This window comes from Uloborus diversus, unplaced genomic scaffold (genome assembly GCF_026930045.1).
Source record: "Uloborus diversus isolate 005 unplaced genomic scaffold, Udiv.v.3.1 scaffold_766, whole genome shotgun sequence".
In the NCBI taxonomy this organism is placed as follows: domain Eukaryota; kingdom Metazoa; phylum Arthropoda; class Arachnida; order Araneae; family Uloboridae; genus Uloborus; species Uloborus diversus.
The window spans coordinates 18,101-36,219 of NW_026558974.1; the positions used below are offsets into that span (position 1 = coordinate 18,101).

Sequence of the window (18,119 nt, forward strand, 5' to 3'; positions counted from 1 at the left end):
TAAAAAATAGTTCAAAATTGGTCTAATAAGAATTTGAAATTTTATAAAAGAATGGGCATCAATTATACTTATCTTCCATCAGTGCAATGTGAAAACTAACAGCTTTGATGCAGTATTTTAAAACAAATTTCAAAATTTATTTAATTCCAAAATTATACATACTTTTCGCAACACTCCTTGCTCTCTGAAATGGCATTTTGCAAAGCACTATACAAAAAGGAAATGTCCTGCCAAGACTCATTGTAGAAAATCTGAAATAAAAAAAATCACTAACTTAAATACAAAACTTTAAAAGCATTTATAATGAAATTACAAAAAATTAAAGTTAAAAAAAAAAGAAATTATATTTTCAATGTTAAAAACAAACACTCACTTTTTCAAAAACTGTAGAATAGAAGCTAAACATTAAATCACCAGATTCCATAAGAAAATATTTCTGAAAAATATTTATTTGCTTACAACCATGACAGTAGCAATAATAATAACTCTAAGACAGGAAAAAAAAAAAAAAAAACAGGACATACCCGCATATTGAGAATATGGGTCATAATGTGATACTTCTCTTTCAATAAATTCATGAGCCTTCCACATATGGGGAAACAGGCATAGTTCATGCAGATTTCAATGGATTTCAATATATTTCTTTTCAAGATTCTAGGAACATTTGGCTCCAAATTTTCAATAATCCTAAAAATTACAGGAAACAGGACATCAATTTAAAGAAAAATTCAATACATTCCATAAAATGGTTTAAAAAAAAATTGCTTAAGTTTTACAGTAAAATGAGAAATCACAACTCATAATAGTACAAATTGCAGATCAAGAGCAGATCCAGAAAATGTTCAAGGAGGGGGCGATTGTATTTTACTCTTTGGAACTTCAATTTCTAAAATTTTTGGAAGAGGTGCACTGAACTCTATCGTAATTAAAGGTTTCCTATACTTGTGTTTCTTTTGAAAAATATCCAGGGGGAGCCCTTGAACCTATCTCTAATATCATCTAAGAGATTGCCTTTTCAAGCCCTCCAATTTAGAATTATAATATCGAAAATATACCTGAAGAAAAGTTCTGTATCTCGGCTCAAGGAGGGGGCGATCGCCCCCCTCGCCCCTCCCCTTGTATCCCTCCTTGTTGCAGTTAAGACTTGTGCATGTAGACATGTTTTGGGGTTGCAAAGAACCCCTTTTTCAAAATACGCGAGTTAATGAATGAAAAGACATCCAACTAAAGGCTTTTGTTCTATGTCTTTTCATCCATTAATTCACTTATTTTGCTTTGAAAAAAAAAAAAAAAAAAGAGTTCCATTTAACCTTGAAACACGTGTTTGCAGTAATCTGCATTTTGTACCTTTATACGTTGTTGTTTCTTTTTTTTACATTTCAAGCACAAAGGCATTTATTTAACTTTACTTAATTTTTAATAGTTTACTATATTTAACTTGAAGTTTTACAGTAGCTGAATTCAATCTTTTTTTTCTCTCTCTCTTCTTTCATAAGAGCTAACTTTTTAAATCAATTTCAATTAAAAAAACACAAGGAAGCAAAAAAAATATGATTTCAATTATTATTTTTACTTTTACCAGTAAGTCTTGAACATAGAAATCACTGGTTAGTGTGCATAGATAGTGCACTCAGCATGAAGAGAGTGTAAAATGTAAAAAGATAAACTATAAAAACGTAAAATGTAACAAGGTAAAAAAAAATGTAAAATGTAAAAATGTACAAATAGAAACTAAAACTGTAAAATTGAAAAACTGTAAAAATTTAAAATGCAAAAGGATAAAATGTAAAAACAAGTAAGAAGTTAATAAGGTCAATCAGTTCGTAAGTCTGTGTGCCAGGATTTCTGTGACGCGCATAGACCGTTCGGCCGATTTTCATGAAATTTGGCACCGAATTAGTTTGTAGCATGGGGGTGTGCACCTCGAAGCGATGTTTTGAAAATTCAATTTTGTTCTTTTTCTATTCCAATTTTAAGAACATTTTCAGAAGCAAAATTATCATAAGATGGACAAGTAAATTACCAAGTAATCATAACGTGGAACCGTAACATGGGCAAGCCAATTGGCGAGAAATTCATCGTACATTATTTGTAAATATAGAGGCGAATCAAAAGACCTTTTAATTTTCTTTTACGTGCAAAGCCGTGCGGGTGCCACTAGTTTAAAATATAATTTGAAACATACCCCAGTGTTTCAATTTGATTCTTTGAAAACAACTCCACTGGTTTCCTCTTTGCAGCTGGCAAATACATAGGATTTGTATCTGGACAAAAAAAATTGCGTCTACTTCCTTCAAAAGCAAAAATTTTTTGCTTTAATAGGGGATCCTCAATTCTACTTTCTTCTTCTTGTATGTTTGGAGCAGCTTCTTCAACTCCTTTTTTACAGACCAACTTCTGAATTATTCTTATAAACTTTAAATATAATTCACCTGAAAATAATCAACTATTTACTACATATATTTTTTTTTCTCTCTCAGTACAAAGAATTGTGCCATAACACATATTTTTTAATACAGTGAAACCTGTGTAAGTTGACCACTTGCGGTGCACTACTTTAGTTGTCAACTTAAACAGGTGGTCAGTTGACCACAGAGGTTGATTCGCATGAGAAGGGCTAATTCCCCGCCTGAAAAAAGTGGCCAACTTAGACCAGGTGGTCAACTTCACAGGTCTTACTGTACTAAAATTATTTACTCTGGAAGTTATTTTCATCTATTCTAAACAATAAAATACATGTCTAAAATTCACAAAAAATGTTTTTACATATAGAAAGCTTTCTGAAGAAAGAAGCTGTCTTTTCAGGCAGCTCCATTTCAATGCAGTAATTCTCAGTTGTTAGAGAAATATCCAAAATAAGAATTAAGATGTAATATGAGCAGAAACCACAGAAACAAAACTTCTAAACTGTTAAGCAAAATAGCCAAATTCAACATGAACACAATGATTTAAATTTAGAATGGCACAGAGTCCTTTAGAAAAGAATAAAATGCAGACCAATTTTCAAAAGCATACATAATAAAGAACAGAAGAAAGAAGACAAAATGATAATATAAATGCCAATTTAAAGCAATATTACTAACTAATAATAATTAAAATAATAATAATTTTTAAAAAAATCTCTCAAACAAAAAAAAAAAAAAGTAAGAAACTTACCATGAATATTTTTCTGGGGAGATGTAGCTTTCAATAAGAAGTTGATTTTATTCAATATCTGAACAGATTTTCCAGTAATCAGAAAGTCATTTAAAAATGGTTTTAGAAAAAAATCTTTCTCAACTTGAGTGGGTAATTTCTTTAAAATGAGCGAATGCTCCCAGAAGGTTTCATCTGTGACATTGACATCTTGTCTAAAAAGGAAGAAGAAATGAAGAAAAATTAAAATAATTTAATAAATATTAACTAGGGTTAGTGTTGATGTGATACAGCAAATCAAATACCCTGAAATTGAGAAGCAGCATTCACATATGGAAATAAACTCAAGACATGTACATTTTGCCGGGGTCCAATGTGACACCCCACTCCAGCAGAAAATTGCCTTTTTTTTATTCTGTTAATTAGCATTTAAAACTTAACATTGGGTAGAAGACTGGTGTTATTGTTTACAAATGTGGCACTCATGATATAAAAATTTACTTTTATCACTTATGTAATATTGCTAACTTCATTTCTTCATGAGAGAACCCAGATTTAAAATGTTGCCTACCTCAAACTTTACATATCCACCAGCAGTGATGTTCCCATCAATTTTCTGAGGGTATACTCCCAGTAATTCATTACACACAATATGTGTATGTGATCCTATACATAGTATGTCATTAAATGAAAATTTATGAAGTTTGAGGGTATACGCTATAAGTCTAAAAAATGTTTAAGAGTAGACGGCGTGTATGGAGAACACCACTGCCCACCAGATGTACTATAGTTGGGGCAAAGGTTATGCAGATCCTAATCTCAGCATTGCAATGCTGCCAGGTTAGGTTTTTCCCAAACTATAGACAAAATGAACTAGAGACAGCAATTCAACCCATTAAGACAATCAGCAAACTAAGACCAAATTGCAAACTACGGTTATTTTTCCTCCAAAAATATTTACTTAAGTATTACTAATTCTAAAAATAAATAAATAAAATAAACTAGTCACAAAGTCCTGAAGTCCCTTGATATTAAATTTGAAACTAAATTCACCTGTCTCTATGTCTTCAGGTCCACCTCTAATTTAAGTGTTGCAGAAAGTGATTTTCTTTTCTTATACTTTTCTCAAGAATTATATTTTGCAAAAAGGTTCTGTTGAAATGATTATTCACATTCATCTACAGATTGTCCAATATAAAGAGATTGGTCATTACATGCCAAGATAAATATACAGATATTGAGAGTTATAGAAATAGAGGTAGATAGATTAGAGATTGATAAAAGCATATAAAGAGGTGAACGGCATAAAAAGAGAATTGCATAAAAGAGCAAACCAGCTGGTCTCAGGTGGTTAGTGCCTAATTTATCTAAAGTTAAAACTTAGTTCTCAGAACGATATTTTTCTATAAAAGTTTCGACAGTTTTTACTTAACACAGAATTAAAGAGTTTTTACCTTTAAAATTCTTAAAATATGCAATAATTATTATAGAAAAGAAAGGGTACTGGGATTTTTCCTCATCAAAACCAATTTTACTTCTGCTATGTTTCAACAATAAAATCCAAAAGGCATGGAGCAAATTTTATACAAATACAAATGTGACAACCAGCAACAGGGTCTCGGCCCAGCTAGGCTGGTCCTAGTCAATTTATTAGTCCTCAAGGAAGATCAATGGCCCTTTTAACGCTATAGACCCCCTTGCTCATTACCACCACTTCCAGTAAGCTGTTCCAAGTGCCCACGACCCTACTGAAGTAGTAGTTTTTCTAATTTCCAGGTTAGCCTGTGATTTGAATAGCTTAAAACAATGATCCCTAGTCCTGTCTTTCCCTGCAAAAATTTAATCCATTAACATCTTTCATTTTGATAAATTTAAACAACTGAATCATGTCCCCGCTGACTCTCCTGTGCTCCAGACATATTAAGCCTATTAAGTCTGATATCCTAATATAAATCTGAAAGTCCCATTACTAGTCTAGTTACCCTTCTTTGAATCCATTCCAACACAGAAATATCTTTCTTCAGATAAGGCAACCAAAACTAAACAGCATACCCCAAACGAGGTGTTACTAAACTCCTATATAAAAGCAGAGCATCCATTAACTAATCTATTGCAAAACACTTTTAATGTTCAATATTTCTAGGCTAGAGAAAATCATAGATTGCCTGTGGGAGCATATTACCTACACTACAATATTTTATTTTTAATAGATAATCTCTAGATCAGACACATTAAATTATGATACATGAAGTTCATTATATGGAGAACAAATACTTTTTATAAATTACCATAAGAGAATACCATAAAAACTAGATTTTAATAGAATAAACACGTCATAAAAATTTTTTAATAAGACATTTTTGAAAAAGGGATAATAAATGGTAATTTTATATTTTAAAATAAGGATTGTTACCTAATAAAGAAAAATTCTTTACAAGGATCTTCAAAAGCATCAAAAACAATCAGCTTTTCCAAAAATGTGAAAAGAGGCTTACAAGTTTTCAAAAATACCCTTAAAGTTATCTTCACCTATAAAAAATGAAAATTTTAATGCATACGTTGATTTTGGAATGAATTTTACAAAGAAAAAAGTAGAGAACATCTCAGTAATTTTATCTGGATACAGATTTTAATATATATATTTCTTCTGTGTGTGTGTTTCACCGTAAGGCTTCTAGACGGCTGGACCGATTTTGACAATTTTTTTGCACTTGATTAGGTTGGTCTGAGAATGGTTTAGAGTTGCAATGGTTGTTAATTAATTAATTTAAACATTGGATGGTTATATCTCCCATATGATTAATATTTATTTTAATGTATTGTTGAGCGAGAACTGAAATAAATATTGAACCCATTGCCAAAGGACAATAAGAAAGTCAGCTCTGCTTTTTGTAATGAAAATTTCCTACTGTGATAAGTCATTTAAGAATAGATAAAAGGTAGAGAGAGAGTGAAGTCTTCACATTTCTTGAAAGTAACAATTTTAGGTCCTGTGATATATTTTAAAGTAAAGTATTGGAAGAAATCAGGTTTCTTTCACTAGGTTGGTTTACCACCTCCAGCTCAGTCACTTTCTATGCAGGGCTGGTGAGTGCTTATACGTACAAAACTGCGGTCCTCTGCTGGAATGACTGAGCTACAGGTGTATTTCATGAATTCTTTCACTAGGTTCACGCAAAACGTGTCTTCCTGTCGTCGTAGTTGAAACGTGTGATGGAATCATTGCCTCAGGTTTTCCAAACCAAATGATCAGAAAGTACCTTACCTAGCAACATTTGTTTCTCGGCTCAAATCGATCTGAGTTTTGGCGCCACTAGCAAGAAGACTTTAAGGATTACCAAACTAATCAGTACATTATTAAAGGAAAAGATGGTGGAATAAACTTAAAGATGAAACAAATTTTATTTCTGTGCAGATAAATTACAACAGGGTAGCTCTGCACACAAAAGATCAGTGCAGTGGAAGATTTTTATCTTTGGTGGAAAGAACAAATTAGGTAATATATGAAGATCATTCAAGTACGCAAGGAAAGATAGCGAGACAAATGCTCAGCCAGAGAGTGGGATTTAAAAGTTTTCATTTTTAACATTGGATCGCTAATCGGCCGGAGTTCGCTTCGCTCACCGATTGGCTGGACTACAGTAAAGTTAATTTGAGCAGTTTGGAGAGAATTACCCATATATTTTTGCAGAACAACAAACTCTAGTGAGTCAAGTGTAGTTATTTTATTCATACCCAGCGATCACATTTTTTAAAGATACATAAAACCTGAAATTTAATTATACTTCATGCAGTAAATTCTCTTTCATCTGGACCCTATTAAGCCAGACTTCACTCAAATCTGGACAGCCACATAGATGTACATACTACATAAATATCATGCTCAAAGTAGTTTTTTATCTGAAGTTTATTGTAAGCAAAATCATGTATGCACATACTGTACTTAATTTTTTATGCAGTTTTATATGTCACTCTCTTGAATTCAAAATGCAGTTGAACTTGGTTAATACAAAATGCCAAAAATTCATGAAATAGTTCGTATTAGCCATTATTCGTAAGAGTCGTGCGAGAAAAAATGAGGAAACGCATGCCTAAATTTGAACGAGTTTCTACTAGTTTTGTTATTACTAATACATACCTTGTTGTCAAACCTGTTTGAGAAAAACTTAATCTTTAAATGCTCACATTTAAAAGAAAAAGAAATTTCAGTTGATTTTAAGCCTATTAAATTTCAACATTTCCATATCTCGGCATAAAACAACCAAGTGAAATTATTTGTGCATCAATATTTTCTGGACGCAGTTCATAAAATGGTGCTTGAGTGATACTTCAGTCTATGATGAAAGATACACATCACATAGTTTTATCTCTAACTAAATTGAAATGCCCACAGGTAAACCATGTATGGGCTTTATTCTCCATGAAAAGTAATCAACTACTGTCTGTTTTTGTTAGCCGAGACTTTCCGCCAATTTGCGCATGCATCAAGTCTGTTCTGATTTTATCAAAATAGGGAAGGAAACTCGAAAGTTAAAGGTGCAAAATGATGTGTTCAGCAGTTCTTCCAGTGGGAGCGGAAAGTGCCCATCTTCATCCTATCGCCCCTTTTTAAAATGGAAGCCGTCCTGAGTGCTAGTCTTTGCTTTCGAGAATGGACAGTACACACTTATTGGGCTTTCTACAACAACACAAAATGCTGAATTATTTCTAAAATAAAGTTTTCTTATTCAACCATGAAAATTTTTAGCTACGAGCTCTGAAATTTTTGATCCTCCAACCAAAACTTGCATTTTAATGCACGTATTATGTGTGAAATTTTTAATGTTACAAAATAGCAAACCAAACTCTGCAAATTAAATGTTCGTTTTAGCCGTTATTTTGCATTAACCGTGTTCGTATCAAGAGAGTTCAACTGTACAATTTTTACCGTGTACGGTAGTTTGTTTAGGCACCTTTGCTCAGTTAATAGGTTATTTTGTTTAATCTGTACTTTCATTCATTTGGATGGCCTAGATCCCCTATTTGTATGAATTAATGAGATTCTGCTGTACTTTTGAAAATGTATATTTAATTGAAAAACAAAGTGACTAGTTACATCACTATAAGAATGTTCATTATTGCCATTATGGGCAAAGTATCAAAAGTTTTTGCCAGGACGATTTTTACCGTTTTTTTTTTTTTAATTTAGGGCAAAATACCTTTTTGCAAAAGGACCTTTCAACATCACATGTTTAATTTCAAAAATTATGTGCTTGGGTCACAGGAATAAGAAAAACAAAGACTTTCCATATGTTTCTTCCAATTATTCTAATTTTCCAGTACTTACTAGGCATTGAAAAAAAATAAGGAAATTCAAGGACTATCAGGGTTGTGTATGCACCCTGTTTAAATCACTAAAAAAAAATTTCAATTACTGAAGCAAATTACCGCTGATGAGTTGGGCTCTTTCAAAATCTGACGAGAAAGATATGACCATAAAAACTGCAATAAAGAGCATGCTCTTTCAAAAGGATCAACCATGTTTGATACAACAGCCAACATTTCTTGATGCATGAAATAAAGAGTGTCGATGTCTTTCAAAATGATCTTTAGTTTTTCTTTTAAATTTAATATTGTAAAAGTCTCATCTGAAAAGAAAAAAAAAATGTAGAAGTAAGTTGAGTGTTTATCAACATATATTCAACATTACTTAATGCAAATTTTATATAACAACATTATGAGTGTAATTTACACGTTTAAATAACTATGGTGTAGATAAACATAAATATTAATGAGTATGCAAAAATTACTAATGTTACATTTGCGTCAAATGTCACTTTCCAAAAGTTGTTTACATTATAAAAAATGAAACAATTTTAATGATTATTTTCGTAGGGATAAATAAACATAGTATATATATATGCATAAAATTTTCGTCCTTCACATACATATATTTTTTATGAACAGGTGACCTATCAGGCATACTGCATAAACATTCCAGCAATTTTTTTAAAACAAAATCCCCCCCCCCCCAGAATTTGTTACCTTTTTTTTTTCAATTCTTATTTTTTAGATGGAGCTTATTTCTTTAACTTAAGATGAGTTTAGACCCACCTTACAGAACACAAATTCCATCTGGAAACAGACAAATCTTTGGGTAGGATCTGAAAAGAAGGTGGAAGAGGTTCCAGCTCATAATTTAGCAAATGTAACGAAATTTATTACTGGTGGAAAAAAATCCAATGAAAATAAAGTCACGCTGTTCATTAAAGCGATTAAGTATGGAGAAAATTATTAGTTTTAAAAATCCATAAAAGAAAACTAGCTATTCATTTTCTCATCACCTGGCCTACTTTCGTAATTCAGAATGATAAGATTAGTTCTTACTTGGACCTCAAAACCAAATAATTAACCCCATGGGGTGCCAAAATCAAAGTCGACGCTCCCTGTAATCAGTTGAGGAACGTTTAAATTATACATGATTGTACAACTGACCCTTCTATCTCCCATGCTTGTAATCAGGGGAAAGTATAAGGTTCGTATGAAAGCTAACTTATGTATCGGAACACAGGGCGAAAGCATAGGCGGATTTAGGACTGAGCTCCTGGGGGGGCAGGATTTTTTTTTTTTTTTGGAGCAACATTTTTAATTGCCCTCCCCCCTCTCCCATTTTTTGTCTGTTTTCTGTGATGCATAAGGCCATTCTTTACTTTTTATGTGTCGTTTTCATTACTGTGTGTAATCATGCTGTCCTTTTTGAATTGACCTTAAAAGAGAGGGGGCTGGTATTAAGGGTGCTCTTCACTGAGAGTCTGAAAGATTCGGATCTAATGTTAACCTACGGGGGAAAGTTGGAGCTTGTTTTACAAATTCCTGTAAAGTTTTCGGATCCGTTTTTTTTTCTGAGTATTTTTCAAGACCATGTCTGTTTCTTTTAGTTTTTACTTTTTTGATGTGTCAATTCTCCGATTTTTTAAAATTCGAGAAAAAATGAATTTCTTCGAAAACGAGGTACTGTTGGACATTTCGCTCTGTAAAACATCTGCAACTCGTGCTATCGAAATTTTAAGAACGCCCTGACATGCAAAATATTTCCAGCTCTCTTTTGAGATCTTGTTTGAAATAATGCGACCATTTTTTAAACAAATATCATGTTCTAACTATTGAAAAAAATTACAAAATACGTTCACTTTTTGCATTCGCTCCGCCTCCTATAAGTTAACTCCCCTTTTTGAGGGGTGAACACTAATGGGGTGTAAGATTTATTACCCTCTCATTAGTCCCCCTCAATGACCTTCGCTGGACGTCCTTTCTTCTTTCCTCTTTTCCTAAGGCTTTCTTGAAGAATCAAGTGCTTTTGAAAGTGAATCGATGTAGATGCGTGCTATTAGCTGTTAAATTAGCAACATCTGCTCTTTTTCAAATTAGTGGTTTGAAAAGAAACAGATTTGAAAGGGATATTTCTAAGTTAAATTGTTTATTAACAATATAATGAACATTGTTACAATGCTTTCGAATGCGAAAAGTTGTCATTTTTCCCTTCCAGTAGAAAAATATTTTTATATATAGATTAAATCGTATTCCAGATACTAGGTATTTTGCATCGTTTTACATGTGTTTTATGTTACTACAAATGTACACACATAAAGTGCTTTCCACAGCTCAACAAACATTTTTGAAAATAATTTGTGTCTTTAAGAGCCAGACTCATCAAATTTCTTTAGAAGGTAGATATACATTGAACATGTAATTCATAATATACAGTAAAATCCATCGAATTTCGGAATCGGGATTGGAAATTTATTTGATTGAAACAAGTATTTCGTTGCATTAGTATGCGTTGTAATAGGATTTTACTGTATTTCTCTTTAGAAAATTCCTAAGGAGGAAAACGATGCATAATTTGACCCCAAATAGAATCGTGAAACGTTTCTTATGGAGTCGCAATATTACTCCTTCTTTTAAGACATGTACGATATTATACCGTTTTTAAAACATTACGTGAGAAACAAAATAGCATAATTTTTATTTTCCAGCGCAGCAATGCGAACCGTGGTTAATTTTATTTTTATTAAAGACTATTTCCTAGCTTACATTTTGTGTCATAATTCCTGCGTTTTACCCCAAATTTTTATTTATTGCCAGAAACAATGAAAAAAAAAGTTAAAACACTTATTTTTAATTAGCTGTTTTGGAAATAGCTTAAACATATGGATATTGTGATTAACTGCAGGTTTTGAGTGTTTTAATCAAGCAATCATGTACTTGTGTTATTCCATACTTTTCAGAGCGAATCAAGCTTGTACAAATAGTATTTACAATTTAAAAACATGTTTTATATTTTTTGAAGTACGTTGCTTAAATATTATTTCTCCAACAGTGCTATCATTTTTGGAAAACTACTAAAATTCAGGACAATATTTATTCTTCCAGAAAAAAATAAGTTTCTTTTTTTTTTTCTTTTGAGCAATTGCGAATGCTTATTATCCTTACTTGAACAAAGCTGATGTTGCTCTGATTTTTCAGATTGTCATGATGACAAGAATAACTCTAGCTCGTTGTTTTAATATTTACTAAGAAGTCAAATTTTCGTCGCCATGGTTACTAATCGTTTGTGTTCATTCAATGTTTAACTTAAGTAGATTTTACTTTTAAAAGGGGGGGGGGGTGTAAAATTTCATTTCAGGAAAAAAACATCAATGTGGATGAAATTAAAAAGCAAAATTTCATCCAAATACAAAATTTCCAGATTACTAATACCGACATTCAAGACTGACAAGAAAACAAAAATACAGAAGGCTTTCTGATGTCTTCAGAAAGTTTTCACAATAGAAATAGTTTTTTTTTTTTTTTAAACTTTATAAGAATTTGGAAGCTGTATTTTTGGAGAATAAAAATACTTTTCAAAAACATTTATTCAGTTGCGGAAAACATTCCTTACACCAACATACTCATTAAATACATAGAAAATCATGAAAAACATATTAGCAATTTAATATGATTCGGTTAATATAAAAAAACACACCGTGGTAGAATTACTGAGCATTGTATGTATTAGTTTTAATGACGTTTTCAGCCTTATGTTGCTGACAAAGCTAACTAAGATGTGAACAATATAGAATGAAGGTTACAAGTTTTCACTGTTTTCTATTTTCATTCTCAGAAGCTAGATCAGCATTTTAATACAATGTAGAAAAAATTAATTACAGGCATAAAGGTTTTCAGGTCACATAAGCACCTCCCCCCCCCCCCTTCAAAAAACATCATTAAAGATCGTCTTAAATTTCGTTTTTATGGCTTTAATTTCAAAAAATTCCGGGAAGGGAGTTTCTGAAAAGTCCTTCTTTGACCATAAAAAAAAAAGTCGTCTAAAATTGCATTTTTGGAACTTTGATTTCAAAAACCTGAATGTCCCCAACGTTACTAAAAATGGCCTACAATCATGTTTATAACACTTTGAAAATTTTGCCTCCCCCCAACATCACACTAAGACTGCGTTTTTCGACTATTTCGAAAAATTCCGGGGAAAGCTTCCGAACTCCCCGTTTCCTAACATAATTGAAGAACCTGAAATTGTGTTTTTGGCGTTTCAAGTTCAAAAATTTGCTGGTGGAAGATCACAGGACCTCTTACTTACTTCCAAATACTACCAGAGTTCGTCAAAAGTGCATTTTGAAAATTTTATTTTCGTGAAAATTAAAAGGCATAGCCCCCAAACAGAGTGCTTGGGAAAATAGGGAGTATTTCTGAGTAAATAGTATGCTTACGATAAAGATCATGTTAATTAAATATAGAAATGGTTCCCTCTCCTAAACAAGAAGCTAAATCCTTTCTCTCGCTGTATTTACATATTATTAGGAATTAGGAGTCAATAGAATAGAAAATGTGGGATCTCAAAAAAGATTTTTGTTCTATACGAATGAAAGTTACTTGATAATCATTTGATTAGAACATTCATTTTATTCTGTGACTGAAGACACGATACGATAATTTTTCGGCACAGAAGTGCGTAACACAGAACTTAAAAAGAAAAAGTTTGTCTTGATTTTTTTTTTTTTTCTTTTTAAATTCTGAACCCTTACTTGTACTTATAATTGCTTTCCTAAATGTAAGCTGTTCATTTTCATTTTTGTTTTAACTTTATGTATTTCCTGCAAATCTGTTTCTTGCCCTTTTTTTATTTTTTATTATTGATTCATTAAAAATGCAAGATGCATGAAAACGAGGCAGAGCGATAAAAACTTTAAAATCTGGCAGAGGGAGGCGTTGAGATTTTTTTTCACCTAAGTATTTCGAGTTTTTTTTTTTTTTTTTTCAGGCAGATATACATGTAGGTAATATTTTCGTGCCTCCTGAGAAAAAGGACAACCCTTAATATTTATTATGACAACTAACGAGGATCAGACACTCACAAGACTTATTAGGAAATTTTAATAAAAACTCAATGTGTTGAAGTAGAAGCACTATATACACTATATGACCAAAGCATTGGGACACTTTCAAAAATTCATTTTTAGGGATTTCTCGAGAAATAATAGACCAATTGCTCTATAATTTGTTTCGCATAAAATGTATACTCTAGTTGTCATTTTCCAATAAAAATTAAGTCTGCTATTCATTTAGGGGACCGACAACAAATTGAGGAAAAAAGTTTTTTGATCATTTTTCATTGCAAATTGCTGGGAATAAGCTATAATTTTCAGAAATGAGTTAAAAATCTATCAAAAACTTATTTTTATATTTTTGTGAAAATATCTCTTATACCCATGGAAATATAAGCATTTCTTCCGAAAATGCAAAAAAATTTTGACGGTTTTCGCCTCATATTACGCAGAGTATTTCGTCAAACGTTACTAAACTTTTAGAATATTTGACAGCATTTTAGAGAAACATAATAATAAAATTTGAAGTTAAAATATTGAAAATTTGATGAAATATGAACAATTAAAGCTATTAATTTTTCACTGCGCATGCACGAAAGATAGCAATTTATAACGTTCATAATTCAAAGCTCAGATACATCCTACAATCCATGAAAAAAATTCCACCGCAATTTCTTTAAATTTTAAAAAGTTATCAGCGATCTAATGAGCCGAATTTCTATAATTCTAGGATAGGCGACGAATGGTAAGGGATTGTTAGCAAACTGGCAACACTTTCCTGCCACCGTTACAGAGTGATTCATGATAAGAACGGATTATTTGTTGCTGGTCCCCTAAATGAATAGCAGACTTAATTGTTATTGGATTTGACGTCTGGAGTATACTTTTCATGAGAAAACAAAATACAGAGCAGAGAGCAATTGGTCTTTTATTTCTCGAGAAATCCGTAAAATTGTGAATTTTTGAAAGTGTCCCAATACTTTTGGTCATATAGTGTATGTAATACCTCATGTATTTTGCCGAATTTAGTAACTGGGAATCTGAAACTCTAAAAGTGCTAGGTTTAGTTTTATTCTAAAATTTCAACGCAAGATAGTTTACAAACATTGAGAGTGGGGGAAGGAATGATTTTTGCCTTTGAGCTTGGAGCAGGGTGAGCACCCCTGCATACAAACAAAGATCACAGAAAAATCTTTAATTTTTCAAATTCAGGAAATCCTTATCCGTAGCCGTCCGCGACTTTGCCGTTGTTATGCTCAATTTGAAAGAACTTTCACCATAACAACCCATTGAGAAATGCTATCGTAGCCTTCTCATCTACATATAAAATTAGATAAATAAATAAATATTTTTTCAAAAAGAAAAGGATTCAAAGATAAAGATTAGGGGAATTTTTTGGTCACCAGTGGTGAGAAAAGGCAATTATAGTAGCCACATTTTTTTCTATTCGCCACTGCATTTGTAAAACAGATAACTAACCAACAAAGTAGTATTTAATTTAGCACTAAAATATAAATATTATCAGTTCAAATAAAGGTTAATGTAACTAATTAGTGGCATTAATGTTTATTGTACAATCAAGTATTAACTATGCAAAGAGGATCTAGTTTCATTTTTAAGAAGAATGTTTTCTGGCAACTTGGATGGGGTTGGGGAGAGTGGCAAACAGGCAGAGGAAGCGAAAAAATTTCGCCAACCGATAACTAGTTAGTCCCCAGTTTTATTCGGCACTCGATTTTTCAAATATATTAAGTAGGATCATCCATTTTTAAAGAATATTTTTTGGTTAGAATTTGGAGTTCATTTCGTTAAAATTCAGTGTGGTCATGCAGGCTATCTTTTTTTTCCTTCCTTTTTTGAAATCATCAATTTTCAATAACGAACATTTTTCTAAAAATAAAACGAATTTATGAATTTATTTATTGCAAATATTCATTCATTCGTTAATTTTTCCTAGATGAGATCTGAAACCGTATTAATGGGGGAAAAAATCTTTGTTTCAAAATTAATTTTAGCGCGAATACAAATAAATTAATATCACAAGTAGGATTGCAAAATGCGCGGCAATGTAAAATTTCGCGCCTTTTACATTGAGTTATTTTTCTTTTACTTATGTAGTCAAGACTCAAGAGGGAAAGAACTAGAATTTCCTTGGAAGGGTCTGTAAAAAGCTGCGGTTTCATTTCGTCGACAGCTATACCTCCCTTGACTTGCACAGCAGGGGGAGCGTCCGGTCTGTCCCCCTGCAAAATGTGACAGGTCACATGATCCACACTTTCATCGGTCACCGTTCGTTCTATTGGCTGTTGAAGTGTCAATCATTTCACTGATGTACACTGCTTTCGTTTAAAGAAAATGCCCATTTTCAAGCGACATCGTTTTTCTTCCCCACTGAAGAGCAGCCTTAAGAGAGTGACGTAGGGCTCCCTTTTAAGTAGGATATAGAATATCTCTAATTTAGGGGGCCCGGGGGTTACTCCCCCGGAGGAAATTATATAAAATGGACATAAAGTGCTGCATTTTGAAGTCTGATAAGGGTTTTTTTAAAGTTTTGCACTTTAAAAGTGCTTTATGATGCAAGTTAAGACTTTAAAAGAAATGGTGCACAGATTTAGAGAATAGGTATCAAGAGAGTAACATACCACCCATTGGAACAATTCTTAATTTATACACTTGATAAGAAATAAAATTGAAGCACACTTTGCTAAGGAGTTTCAAAGACTTGTCTAATTATTTTCAAGGTTTGGTTGGTTAGATTGGTTTTTTGTTTCATTGTTACATACATTCGTTGAGTATGGTGTTAACTGTTACATTTGATAGTATTTTGCTGTACAAAAACCTTTTAGCTATGTACTTCTTTTGCAATAGCATACATTTCAAATCAACCAATTTCATTTGAACGTGTGAATCCAGTAGGTTCTTCAAAATCTTTCGTCTGTAACAACCCAAAACATCTAGTTTTTGAAATCACACAAATTGAAAAACATTCTGAAAAGAGAGAAAACAAATCGTAACGAGTAGATCGAGTCAATTATTATAAGTGTTGCAGCAGAATGCATAGCTCGTTTAGCCTATATTTTCATTCATATACTTGCCCAAATGTTTTTCAGTCCAAAATAGTGAATGTAGACACATTTTCAGTACCCTAGTGACAGCTGTACTATTTGTATTTAATGTTCGGTTTTTTCTTTTTCTTTTCTCCCTTCAGAAAAGTTTTTTTGCTGTAAGATTTTGGAAGATAAGTTGTTACTATATAAACTCCTCCCAAAACTGGGGGACATTGCCCCCTCCCCCCCCCTATAAATCCACCCATGCTCTTCTGAACTATTCAAAAACGAAAAAATGCTGATTTTTTTTCTTAATTTTTGGAAGATGTGTTGTTACTACATAAAGTCCTCCCAAAACTGGAGGGGCATTGCCCCCCTCTGCACCCCCATAAATCCGCCCATGGGCGAAAGTCCCAAATCTCTGAAGTATAAAATCTCTTCATTTTTACATCAAGACAGGATGAAGGATGAGGTTGATGAGGAGGATAATGCCTCAGCAATATACTTAGGTTCAACAAGCGTACAAACTACCTGAAGCCATGTGCCCCTGCTCTTTGTTAAATAAAAATCTGTTAGAAAATGGAGATTAATTGTCTTGCCTCTTTAATTCTGCTACACTTCTAATTGAACATTTTGCTTTTTGATCACTATACGATCCACAGCTGCCAGCGAGGGAAGGCAGGGACATGACAATAATATCATTAAGTGTACTGATTGTGACACTAATGATTCAGGCTTCGAGCATGCAACTGATGCATTAAGGGTAAACGAAACATTAGAGATGAATTTAAGAGAGCTGTGAAGAAGACAGAAAACAAAACAGCTTTAGCTTACACTTTAAAGGCCTTATTCTCAGTGTTTTGAGGAAGAAAAGGATGCATCCCTCTGATGAAATAGGGCTAGAAAAAAAACTTATATCCCAAACAAAGTGGAACTCTTTCAATGCAAAAAATAGGCTTTCAACTGTTTTTTTTTTATTTTTCAGTAAATCTTTAAGTTTGTAAGGAGCGAATCCATACTATTAAAATCTGTTTGCGTCCCCCTGTCCATCTGAAGATAGGTCTTCTCGATAATCACTGGGAGTCGAGAGTCGAACGAGTTACCGATCAATTCGAAATTTTCCAAGGAAAACAATAGGACCAATCTTGTAATTGTACGACTTTAATTAGTGGAGATATTAATTGAAGCATTAATTAACACTACGCTACTTAGGAAATTGTATTTATTTCCTGTTGCCATTTTGCATATGGGTGAGCAAATAATAAAATTCTAATAACTGTTTTAAAAGGGAATTTTTTTGGCTGCGGTCCAAATCTCAAAACAACTTTTCCATCTAGAATTTTATTTCAAATTAGTTTAATGTATCTTTTATTCTGATATATAAATCATAAAACTGCTCTTTAAAGCAATTTTTCGTTTAGAAATTTATTGTAAATTAGTTTCGTTTCTCTTTTGTTCTAAGCAATAATTTCTATTTCTTTCTGTTGCCATTTTACATTTGTGTTAATAAATAACATTTTAACAATATTTTCAGTGGGACTGACCTCATCAAAACAACCAACCAGGTTAATCCGTT

General features: G+C 32.4%; 1 protein-coding gene across 1 annotated transcript in view; it reads right to left on the reverse strand.

The window, feature by feature from the left end:
• Positions 1–18,119, reverse strand: part of LOC129233875 (gamma-tubulin complex component 5-like) — a 67,624-nt gene that overhangs the window by 11,484 nt on the left and 38,021 nt on the right. The window contains exons 9-14 of the mRNA XM_054867805.1: positions 8,563–8,762; positions 5,549–5,664; positions 3,157–3,350; positions 2,186–2,432; positions 525–687; positions 163–251 (exon numbers count right to left, since the gene is read on the reverse strand). Of these exons, the coding sequence (XP_054723780.1) occupies positions 163–251; positions 525–687; positions 2,186–2,432; positions 3,157–3,350; positions 5,549–5,664; positions 8,563–8,762 (1,009 nt within the window). The remainder of the gene's footprint in view (positions 1–162; positions 252–524; positions 688–2,185; positions 2,433–3,156; positions 3,351–5,548; positions 5,665–8,562; positions 8,763–18,119) is intronic.